Source organism: Piliocolobus tephrosceles, chromosome 5 (assembly GCF_002776525.5).
Source record: "Piliocolobus tephrosceles isolate RC106 chromosome 5, ASM277652v3, whole genome shotgun sequence".
Lineage (NCBI taxonomy): Eukaryota > Metazoa > Chordata > Mammalia > Primates > Cercopithecidae > Piliocolobus > Piliocolobus tephrosceles.
The window spans coordinates 168,052,945-168,064,375 of record NC_045438.1 but is presented as its reverse complement, the minus strand read 5'-3'; the positions used below and the strand labels follow the sequence as shown (position 1 = coordinate 168,064,375).

At 51.7% G+C, this 11,431-nt stretch overlaps 1 protein-coding gene across 5 annotated transcripts in view; it reads left to right on the top strand.

Annotated features, from left to right (window-relative positions):
- The window catches only part of DUSP22 (dual specificity phosphatase 22), a 57,070-nt gene extending 46,073 nt beyond the window's left edge, over positions 1–10,997 (top strand). For 3 of the 5 annotated variants that reach the window (XM_023221045.1, XM_023221048.1, XM_023221044.2), the window contains 3 exons: positions 5,543–5,617; positions 7,782–7,953; positions 8,396–10,997. In XM_023221045.1, the coding sequence (XP_023076813.1) occupies positions 5,543–5,617; positions 7,782–7,953; positions 8,396–8,578 (430 nt within the window). In that variant the 3' untranslated portion in view covers positions 8,579–10,997. The remainder of the gene's footprint in view (positions 1–5,542; positions 5,618–7,781; positions 7,954–8,395) is intronic. The other 2 variants (XM_023221047.1, XM_023221046.2) reach the window with 1 other exon arrangement.
- Positions 10,998–11,431: the final 434 nt, after the last annotated feature.

The window sequence follows — 11,431 nt, the reverse complement described above, 5'->3', positions numbered from 1 at the left end:
GGGCCCTCCCGGGGCGGCTCCTCCGTGCCCGTCTGTGCTGGGCCCTCACGGGGCGGCTCCTCCGTTCCTATCTGGTGAGGACGTCCTTCCCACTTTACCTCTGGGTGGAGTGGGGGCTTCACCGTCAGCCTGTCCGCTGGAGAGCTGCTGGGGCAGGGCCTGTGGGTGGGGGCTGCGGACAGATTCTGCCCCAGGAGGAAGCAGCTCTCTGATATGAAACCCCCTTCCAGAGCCTGGACCCAGATAGAATACTCTACTCTTTGGCTATTAGAAAACAAACAAACAAAAACATTTTTTTCTAAGCAAAAACATACATATTTACATACGTAACGTATAAAAATACGTATTTTTTTATATATAAGGGTGCTTGCCTGTTTTGGATTTCTCCTTTGCTTTCATGGCACACACACTTGTGCATCGTTTGAAGGAAGGAGGAGCCCTCGGGTTCCTGTGGACTTGGCTGCCGTTACAGCCGGGCCTGGTACCGTGGGCTTTTGGGGTAGGACCGGCTGCCATTCACGGTGCTCAGCCCGATCTTTGGGCTGCCACTCCAGCAGGCAAGGTCCTTTTGAGCGGGGCAGGACCACCTTAGATCCTGCAGTGGGAACTGAGGCCTCCAGATCTTGCAGTTCTGGAGTGAGAAGTAGTTGTCCAGCCTCAAAAGTGAACACTGTGTAGTGTGACCTACAGGCTCACCCACCCTCTTCAGTAGAGCCGTCTGGGCACTGGCTCTTGGCCTTTGATGCAGAAAGGAAAGGAACCAGGCAGAGGGTGCTGGTCTGTGAGGAGGAGGGAGACAGCTGCAGGTGGCTGGGCTGTTTGCAAGTTCCCTCTCCCTGAAGGTGCCCCTGCTGCGCTGGGTGTGCTCCAAGGACCGAGGGCAGGAGCGGGCATGATAGCCCCAGGCGCTGTTTGGTGCGTTTCTAACCAAGCATGGTCCAGTCCATGCTTCCTCGTGCCTTCCCTGGCTCTGTGTGGTTCCACACGGCTGTGCGTGGACGTCAAGGTGAACTGCCGATGAATCGGAGAGCAGGAACAGGGAACTTGCGTTCATCGAAACAGCCTGCGGTGGGATAGTGCTTCAGACAGAAGCTTCTGCTTCTAACTGCAATTGAGCAATAGAAGGACCAGGACTGTGGGTATTTCCCACTGTGGAGGAGGGAGTTTAATGACCAGAGCTGGGGCTTCTGTCATCAGCTTCCCTGGAAATAACACCCCACACACAGTCCTGCACCGAAGTGGCAGAGTGCTCACCTGCCTCTGGGCTTTTCTTGGAAAAGGCATTTCTAGGAATCTGTCTCTGGCTTGGCCTTGTGCCGAATTGTGTCCATGAGTCAGGTTCCGCGGTGGGGCTCCGAGCAGCCGCCTTGTTGGCATCCTTCCGGCTCCTGGCGTGGCGCCGTGAGTAGCCCTGTCGTGATGCCTGCACAGGGGCTCTGCAGCCCAGGCCCCTAACACGGTGGTGGGTAGGAGCTGTGTCCTGTGGGCGCTGCTGGACTAACTCTTACTACAGACGGAACGAGCTCCCGGGGGTTGGTGCCGAGTGGGGTCACCTCTCCATAACCTCCTCAGCTCCTTCCCGTGTCCACTCGGCTGCCTGGGCACGGATGGGTTTGGATAGTGCCAGGCCGAGCACACACCCCTCTTTTATTTTGAGATGTGGCAGGGCTGACTCTTGGACCCAGGTTCAACCCCACAATATGTAAGAAGCCCGGTTTCACAGTGTTTGTGGTTGGGGACGTGCAGATGTCAAAGCCAGATATAAGAAGTGGTTCCCACTCCAAGGTTTCAGTGAAGGGATTCAGTTGTCGTCTTTACAAGACCTTGGTGAGGTTCATAGAACTGAATGTGACCCGGCCCTGTCCCCACTCAGGGGCACTGCTGGCTTTCGTGTTGTTGTGTGGTCTTTGCAATGTGTTCTGAGGTGCCCTGTGGTTTTCATTTACTCGGGCGGTCGTCATTCATTTCTAGATTTGCTTTTGCTTTTTTGGCTGCTGTGCCTGCAGACACGGCTATTTCTGAGCAGAAGGAGACCCACCCAGAACAGACCAGAGCGGGCCCTGCAGCAGGGGCAGCGTCTTGGCACCCTGGGGGGCCACAGCCGTGTGAACAGCCTGGGGGACCAAGGAGGGTGCCGTCCAGCTGCACCCCTGCAGCCGGCCAGTCAGCTGCCCCAGCCTGTGCACTGGCCTGTCTACTGTGTGCAGTGGCCTGCAAGGAGGGCAGGCACCTGGTGTCAACCACCAGGCAAGTTGCAGACCAGCAGTCTGGAGCCACTTCTGGGCCAGATGAGTTGGCTCAAGGTTTTAATCATTGTTGAGGCCGGGCGCGGTGGCTCAAGCCGTAATCCCAGCACTTTGGGAGGCCGAGACGGGCGGATCACGAGGTCAGGAGATCGAGACCATCCTGGCGAACAGGGTGAAACCCCGTCTCTACTAAAAAAATACAAAAAACTAGCCGGGCGAGGTGGCGGCGCCTGTGGTCCCAGCTACTCGGGAGGCTGAGGCGGGAGAATGGTGTAAACCCGGGAGGCGGAGCTTGCAGTGAGCTGAGATCCGGCCACTGCACTCCAGCCTGGGCGACAGAGCGAGACTCCGTCTCAAAAAAAAAAAAAAAAAAAAAAATCATTGTTGAGTTAGTTGCATAATATCAGGTAGCAGGAATTTGGCCATGAGTAGCGGAATACTGTGTCTGACCAACACACGGCACTCTAAGGGAGAGAGACACTTGGCAGCAGGCAGTGCAGGTCTGAGCATGGCACTCGCTCCCGGCTCCATGGCGGGAAGTCAGGGGCAGAGAGAGATCCCTTTCCTCTCTTCAGGAAGGGAAAGGTTTTCCAGAAGTCCCTGCCCACGGCCTTTCCATTACTTCAGCGTGGACAGAGCTGCGGAAAGAGGATGTCCTTCCCAAACAAAATCAGTGCAGCGGACATGTCTTGCTCCCGTTCCAGTACCTGCAGACCACAGACTTCCCTGCCAACGCCACATGGCTCGTCCTGCTGACGGGGTGGGGAGCCCCCACCTGGCTGCCTGGCTCTTTGCTGAGGGCCAGGCTCCTGCCCAAGAAGTCGCCCTTGGTGCCCCCCACTCTGCTGTACACTTGGCTTCACGGCCTGGCTGTAGTGGGTGTCTGCTCCGAAGTCTTCTTCAGCACTGATACCTTAGATTTCGGGATTACAGCAAGAAAGCAACAATCCTTTCTTGCCTGCTGTGTACCAAGCCACCTTATGAGTTTACATCTGGGAGCAGTTCTTCCTGGAACAGCTAACAGAAGCAGATATGCTAGTTAGAGACGTCAGGTCAGAGTCCGGAGTCCTTGATTTGGTCCGGGGGATTTGCACTTTGCTGACACTTGGAGTTGTTGCAGAACATGTGTGTGCATGTTTGCACGTGCATGCATGCACATGGACAATTGCTTCTGCTCCCTGGCTGTCCTCATCTCGCTGAGCACCTACCGTGAGGCCGCTGAGTTTCTTCTGCAGTCGGTCCTGGGCGAGTTTGTTAGGCCATGCCTGAATTTCTCATTCTTATTACATTCATGTGCCCTGGCGTTCTGAATGTCTTACAGTTTATCGTCCCTGGCAAATTGTCAGTATTCAATCAGTGTTTAAAGAGAAGTCAGTTTAGTCCATGGGCACCTTTTGCTGCTTCATAAGCCATTCAAAGGTAGAAGACATTGGAGAGGTACATGTGCTCCCCGTCCCCTGAGGTATCTGCACTTGACCCACAAACCAGTCCCGAATGAGGTCTGAGTGGCGCAGGACACGCATGCCGGTTGGGAGCGCACCAGAGTGGGGCTTGAGTCCTGCCTGGCTTTGTGCCTCAGGCTCGGCACAAGGCCGTGCAAGTAGGCACTCCCTGAACTACTTGCTGAATGAGTGACAGTTGGGGGCTGATTGAGTGACAAGAGAAAAGGGCAGTCTGAAGAGCTAAGAGTTAGGAAGAAAGGATTAAGTCTGCGTCGTCATTTAGAGCTTATTTCTGTTATTTATTTATGTATTATTTATTTATTGAGACAGGGCCTCGCTCTGTTGCTCGGGCTGGAGTGCAGTGGCATGATCTCGGCTCACTGCAGCCTCAACCTCCTGGGCTCAAGAGATCCTCCCACCTCAGCCTCCCGAGTAGCCGGGTCTGCAGGTGTGCACCACCACACCCAGCTAATTTTTTTTTTTTTTTTTGGTATTTTCTGTAGAGATGAGTTTCGACATTTTGCCCAGGCTGGTCTCGAATTCCTGAGCTCAAGTGATCTGCCCACCTCAACCTCTCCGAGTGCTGGGATGATAGGTGTGCCCCTGCATTCAGTCCATTTAGGACCTCAGTTTGCAGAGCATATTGGCACGTATTTCCTCATCCGCCCTGTGAGATGCCAGCCCCGCTTTATAACTGAGAAGATAAGTGGCTTGTCCAGGGCCACATGGTCCAGTAAATGGCAAAGAGGGATCAGAGCCAGAATTTCCATCTCCCCACAGCTCCCCACGGAGCTGCAGACAGGACTGCCAAAGTCCAGGGAGACCAGTCTGAGAGAATGCTTTTAGATTTTCCAGATTGCCAGGAGTGAGTTAGCTTTTAGGACTTGGAAAGCCCACACGACATGGACACCTTCCTCGCCTGTGTCACGGTGGCCTGCACCACCCACAGCCGGCGTGAGGGTCCCTGTGTGCTGCTGGGGCTTTGAGGGGCTCAGATTGAACATGGGGGGCTGTCCAGACCCCTCCCAACCTCAGTCCGTGGTCACTGTGAGTTTCAGGGATTTCTTACAGAGAAATTCCAGGCAACCCACAGCCTTCCCGAGACCTCAGCATTGTAAATGATGGCTTCTGAGGCTGAGACACTCCAGCCGCAGACAGTGTGACCGGGTTTTGATGGTATGGGACTGGGAGAGCTTTTGGCAAACTACAGGAAGAACAAATTCTGGTTTCTTTTTTTTTTTTTTTTGGCTCTGTTGCCCAGGCTGGAGTGCAGTCACGTGATCTCAGCTCACTGTAATCTGTGCTTCCTGGTTCAGGAAATTCTCCTGCCTCAGCCTCCCTGGTAGCTGGGATTACAGGTGCGCCACCACACCCAGCTAATTTTTGTATGTTTAGTAGAGATGGGGTTTCACCACGATGGCCAGGCAGGTCTCGAACTCCTGACCTCAAGTTACGCACCTGCCTCAGCCTCCCAAGTTGCTGGGATTACAGGCATGAGCCACCGCACCCAGCCGTGTTCTGGTTTCCATTACATGGTGGATTATTTGATTATAGCAAATAATAATGCAGTATATGTTTCGAGAGCTACAAGAGAAGCTTTTGAATGTTATCACTACAAAGTGATAAATGTTTAAAGTGATTAAACATTTATCAGGTAATTATCCTGATTTGATCATTTATACAATGTATACACGCATTGAAGCGTCACACTGTAGCCCATAAATATGTAGAATTTTGTGTCAATTATACATAAAAATCAATTAACATTTTAAGAAAGAAGCCTCAGGTAGAAATTTCTTTTCATCATATGTTGAGTAAAGTAGACAATGTTGTTTCTCTTTTTTCTTTTCCCAGGACAAGACATTTCAAGGAAAGTATTAAATTCATTCACGAGTGCCGGCTGCGCGGTGAGAGCTGCCTTGTACACTGGTGCGTGCGTCTCTCGCTTTAGCGTGTTCTGGTCGGCTCGGCTTCCTGTCAAGTGTTTTTCTGTGTGTGAATAATGGTTTCACCTCCCAACAGTTTGCTGTAAACTCTCAGTCTCAAATGCGTGCTCCGTGTGTCCAGTGCTGTGTGTTAGTCACCGTTGCCTTGTGTTGAAGGAGAATCCTAACTCATTTTGCTTTTATTTTTTTTTCCATTTCCACTCTTAGGATTTCTGTAGGGACCGTGAAGGTTACTGGACAACAGAAACTTCTCTTTGCTGGCTTGCCTCCAGCATTTCATCAGAACAGCCTCTTACACATGACACAGATTCTCTAGGCTCATCCTTGAAACCTCAGTGGCTTTTTGGAGACACTGTTGTTTTATTCTTTAGGAGACTTGATTGCAAACGTGGATTTTCAGTATCGCCAAAATGACCCAGTTTAGTGACAGCTGTCTGTTTGCATTCTGCTGTTTTGTGTCTGTTTGCATTCTGCTGTGTTTTGTGTAGATACACACACACATACACACAGTGAAAAGAAAGCTGCTGTATCACATTTAACCCGAGGATGATGCATCTGAAGCTCTTGGCCGTGCGCCTGGCACAGAGAGAGTTCTTAGTGAAAGTGGGATGGCATTTTTATTACCACTCATAATCATGCTAATAACATGGCTAATTTGTTCACGGAATCAGTAGCCAAAATTCTGGAGCCAAGGCTCTGTTTTCTAAGTGCTAGGCCGGACGTGTCCCCTCTCTTTCTTGAATGAAGTGTGTTATTAATTAACTGAAAGCCTAACAATCTTTTGACCTTCCCCGCAACAGTTACTCTTGCACTGTAAGCTCGTTAGGTCTGTGAAGTGATAACTCCTGGGGAATATTGCTGCTGAGTTTGGTGGCAGCCCTGCCAGGACAGAGGGGATGCAGGGACCCAGCGCATGACATCCAGAGAAGCCACCTGTGAAAGCTGTCGTGTGTTCTGAGGGCCAATAACCCATGACAGGGGAGGATGCTGATAGTTCAGTTGTTTTCAGAACGGTGTCTGCAGTTTCATACAGTTCTTGAAATCACATGATCTTTCATCTCACTTTTTTAAAGAGTAGAAAGTGTAATAAATACAAAGGGTAGGGTTTTAACGTTCATTTCTGTTTGGCTTTAACATACCTTGGGGGTTCGGGGAGCCAGTGAAAGCGGAATTCTGGAGCTCCCACTGCTGGGTTCTGGCTCCGAGTGAATGTGAGTCTCCAGGGTTGCAGCCCAAGAGGATCTGTCTTCTACAGTCTCTCCCAGCAGTTCTACTATAAAACCCTACTGAAGAGCCACTACTTGAGAGTGGGGTTTTCAAATTATTATTTGTATTTGAATATGTGTAGGCCTGATATTCTAGGAATTAATATTTCATACAGTTATGTACATCTAAAGATAGGTTTTTCTAAAAGTGAGACATTTGCTAAACTTCCCCATCGTAACCTGTTGCTAGAACTCTCCAAGTCTGATGAAGCGCAGCCTTTCTGTGACCACCTTCATTTGCATGTACATGTAAAATGGGTCTCACTCAGCCTGCTCCAGGTAACTGACCCTAACCGTTACCGCCTGCAGGTTGCCTTGCTCGCACCCGGCAGACACAGTGTGCCTGCTCTGTACCCTGCATATTTATGTCAAAAAGAGCACAAAAGTAAGATTGGGTAAGGGCTTCTGTATGTCATGGGCTTTAAAAACTACAGATCTAGCCCTCATGTGGCTAAGAAAACTAGACTTCTAAGGAGCATGAAGCATCCTAAACAAATGTAGGTTATAAATGGGTTTGTCGTGTAGATCCTGGAAGCCTCAAGTTCCCTTGGAATACCTCAGTTGTGGCATCTGTCTGGGGAAATGGGGAGACCTGAGGAGGGGCTTCGGAGCAAGGGGGCATCTGGAGCCACAGCCCATAGAAAGCCAATCAGCAAAGCTCAGGCAGCGGAAGAAAGCGTGCGACTCTGGTGCCAGGAAGTAGAGGAAGCTGGGACGTTGAGTGCTGAGTGGCTTCCCGGTGGTGAGCTTGCTTCCACATATAATCCAAGGCAGGGAGACTTTCTAAACAAGGTCCTTAGAATCCCCCGCTCCACGTGGACTGGGTGATGGACCCGGGGATCTGAAACTGCCCTCACACGTGTGCTTCTCTTGGCCCCGCAGCCTGGCCGGGGTCTCCAGGAGCGTGACGCTGGTGATCGCGTACATCATGACCGTCACCGACTTTGGCTGGGAGGATGCCCTGCACACCGTGCGTGCTGGGAGATCCTGTGCCAACCCCAACGTGGGCTTCCAGAGACAGCTCCAGGAGTTTGAGAAGCATGAGGTCCATCAGGTAAGCAATTCCTAGGGGGCATCAGAGATCCAGGCAGGTGCCCCTGGGCAGTGCCCACAGTCTCTCTGTACACAGCCAGCATCATGGTGTTTGGAGTTGAAAGGCCCACAGAGGACATCGGCTCCCGGCGCGCCCAGCTGTGCCCCCTCAGAAGTCATCACAGATCCCTTGTGCACCTGCTGAAGCCACAGGCACCTACCTTTTGTCGTTTTCCTTGTGCCTGGTGCCCCCTACTAGCTTGTTTCTCTCCCTCTGGGTGACGTACCATTTCCTTGGTCTGGCCTATTTTCATGTCCTAGGCCAGCACCTTGAAGGAACAGTTACTTCTCTTGCTTGACCCTGGCTAGCCAACCACAGAGCTTCGACTTCGCACAGCTGTCTGTTTCCCTGGTTGTGTGTGCACCCGTGTGTGACGTTTGGGGTTTGTTTCCATCCTCTCCAGTATCGGCAGTGGCTGAAGGAAGAGTATGGAGAGAGCCCTTTGCAGGATGCAGAAGAAGCCAAAAACATTCTGGGTAAATATAAGGAGCAAGGGCGCATGGAGCCCCAGCCCGGCGCCAGGCGGTGGAGCAGTTTTCCGGCACTGGCTCCTCTGGCCTACGATCATTACACGACGGAAACCTAACGCAAGGGACCTGCTGCCTCCCTTCCCACTGCTTGTCTTCAGAGTGTACCCGGCTGGGCGGCGGTGCGGTGGGACTTGCGGCCTGCTTGTCTTCCGTGTGCTGGCTGGGCAGCCGTGCGGTGGTGGTGGCCGCTGAGGACAGGAGAGGGAGATCGCCAGGGTGCAGTGGGCACTCAGGGCTCCTTCCCAAGCCACACTGCCCAGCCCTGCTCGAGGCCCCTTCACTCCGCCCACCCCCACCCTGGTGCACCTGAGCTTGCTGCCCCCAGGATGTCGCCCAGTGGCTGTGCACGTGGGTGTGTGTGAGTGCGCGTGTGTGTGGGTGACTGTAAGTGAATGGATGCATGCGTGTGCCTGTGTGAGGGTATGTGCACCCTAAGTGTGTACCTGTGTGTACGTTGTGAAAGTGTGTGTGTGCCATGAATGTGTGTGTGAACCTTCTCACTGCTGGAAGTCACAGGATGCATATTGCTGCCTGGGTTGGTGTGGCCACCTTTCCTTTTGTTCAGGACTCCACATGGAAGGCATTGGAGCTCGACCTCTGACAAGCTATGCAGCAAACAGCAGTCTGTGCTTGTGGGCAGACCGTGAGAACTCGGGACGAGTGGCTGACAGCGTGGCCTCTCCCCGGACCCACGCAGGGTGGTGTGGTGGGGAGCAGGGGCCAGACTGCCTTAGACGGAGGGTGGCCCTGGGGCCCTGGAAAGTGTGAGACTGCCCTGAGCTGGTCCAGTGGGCCAGTCCTTTATACCAACTCAGCCGTTGAGGGGTGTCTTAGATTGCCTCAGTCTCAATGTGAATGCACCAGGCTGAGCGTTCCCTAGCGCCTCGAGTCAGGGCCACTTTCCAGCCCATCGAGCCCTGAGTTCTCCTTGGTGTTTGTTCTCTGGAGCCGATTGCACTTGAGCTCTGTGGTGGGCAGGTGCACTAGCCTAAGGTGGCTGCACCAGGGCGCCCCTCCTCTCTGCTGCTTGCCAGCGTCACTCACTCTTGCCGTGCTCACGTTGCAGGGTTCCTCCTCAGGGTTTGCGCCTGCAAGAACGGGAAGAAAGAGCATTTATTAGGCACCGTAGCCGTTTGCATTTTAAAATGCCTGAGCATTTATTAAGCTTCTTGGTGTTCACTTGGGTTTGATAATTGACCTGAGCTACCTCATTGAGTGTTTTTGGGAAGGTGTTTTTGGTGTGCAAGTCACCTTTGCCTCGCAGTTGAAAATGTTTGGTCATGATTGCGTTTGAAACCACAGGGGAAGGTGCCAATATCGTTGCGCTATTTAAAGTTGCCGGTTTGGGCTCCAGCAATGCTTTCTGGTGGGTAAAATTCCACATTCAGGCCACGAGAGCATCCACAGTTTGTACCTGGGAGCTGCAGGCATCCTGGGACGCTGTACCCGATTTGGTGGTCTAGTCCTTTACACCGACTCAGATTCCGTCAGCAGGCGGTCACTCAGATGAAAAAACATACTCGACCTCTCCCTAAAAAGATGTTGCAACCCCGTTTCTCTGAATTCCACCCCAAAAAGAGCCCTTGAATGAGGAGAGCGGTTTTCCCGCACACGTGGAGGGTGTGTCAGCGGTGAGCTTTCTGGGGACCGGGGAAAACACGTTGCCTGATTCCGCGCACGTGCGCAGGCCCTGGGTGTACACCCAGAAAGGGGCTTGTGGCTGTAGAACCATCCGTCCATCTACAGCTAAAACAATTTGCCAATAAAGTACATGTTTTTCCTAAGCCAAAAATAAATATAAATATGTTAACAGAAAAATGATTTAGGATATTAGCTTGAACGCTTAAGTATGTGCATCTTACAAGCCTCTCAGTGTGTCCTTGGAGTTCCTGAAGTGTTGTTTTAATATTTGTTGCCAGTAATGTTCTTTCTTCACAGCCGCTCCAGGAATTCTGAAGTACTGGGCCTTTCTCAGAAGACTGTAATGTCCCTGAAGTGTCTGAAATGTTGCAAACCCACAGAGTTTAGGCTGGTGCTGCCAAAAAGAAAAGCAACGTAGAGTTTATATTTTTAAGTATCCAGTAGTGATTTGTAAACTTGTTTTTCATTTGAAGCTGAATATATACGTAGTCATGTTTATGCTGAGAACTAAGGATATTCTTTAGCAAGAGAAAATATTTTTCCCTTATCCCCACTGCCGTGGAGGTTTCTGTACCTGGCTTGGATGCCTGTCAGGACCCGGGAGCCTTGCTCGCTGCTGTGTGGATGGCTGCGCTCTCGATGCCTTCCTGTGAAAGCCCCCCAAGGACAAGCCCAGTGTGCTGGTGTGGCATGAACTCTGCCGTGTGTTCTCAAATTCCCCAGCTTGGGAAATAGCCCTCAGTGTGGCTTTTATCTCTGGTTTGTGTTCTCCATGGGGGGATTAACCGAAAGCTCTCTGTTTTTATTAATAAAGGGCAACTTAGCCAAGTTTAAGGTCATGTGCTTTCTTCCCGAGCCAAGGGGCAGCCACCACGCACCCTTCTGCCTGTGCGATTGAAGCCTGCTCCTGGTTTTATTTTAGAGGCTATTGTTTTCCTCCAGAAGGCGCTAAAGCAGATGCTACAAAAGGTGGTTTCATGTCTCCAAGAAAGAAAAAAAGGCCATCCGTGTGAGGTGAAAGAAATTTGGACATGAGAGTTAGGTTTTGCCTGCACGGAGTGGGAACTGCGTATTTGGCGCCTGGAATGACTTGTGTGTGCAGCCAGCCCTGCCGTGTACGTCTGCTGCACAGCATTGAATACAGTTACTCTGCTTCCGTATTCAGCTCTTAATCTGAAGGAACATCACCTGACTTGAAGAGAAGTTTGGTCATTTTCCTTCTCTGATTTGGTGGGGGAAAAGGGAAATTTAACTCTTCAAGGGTAAGT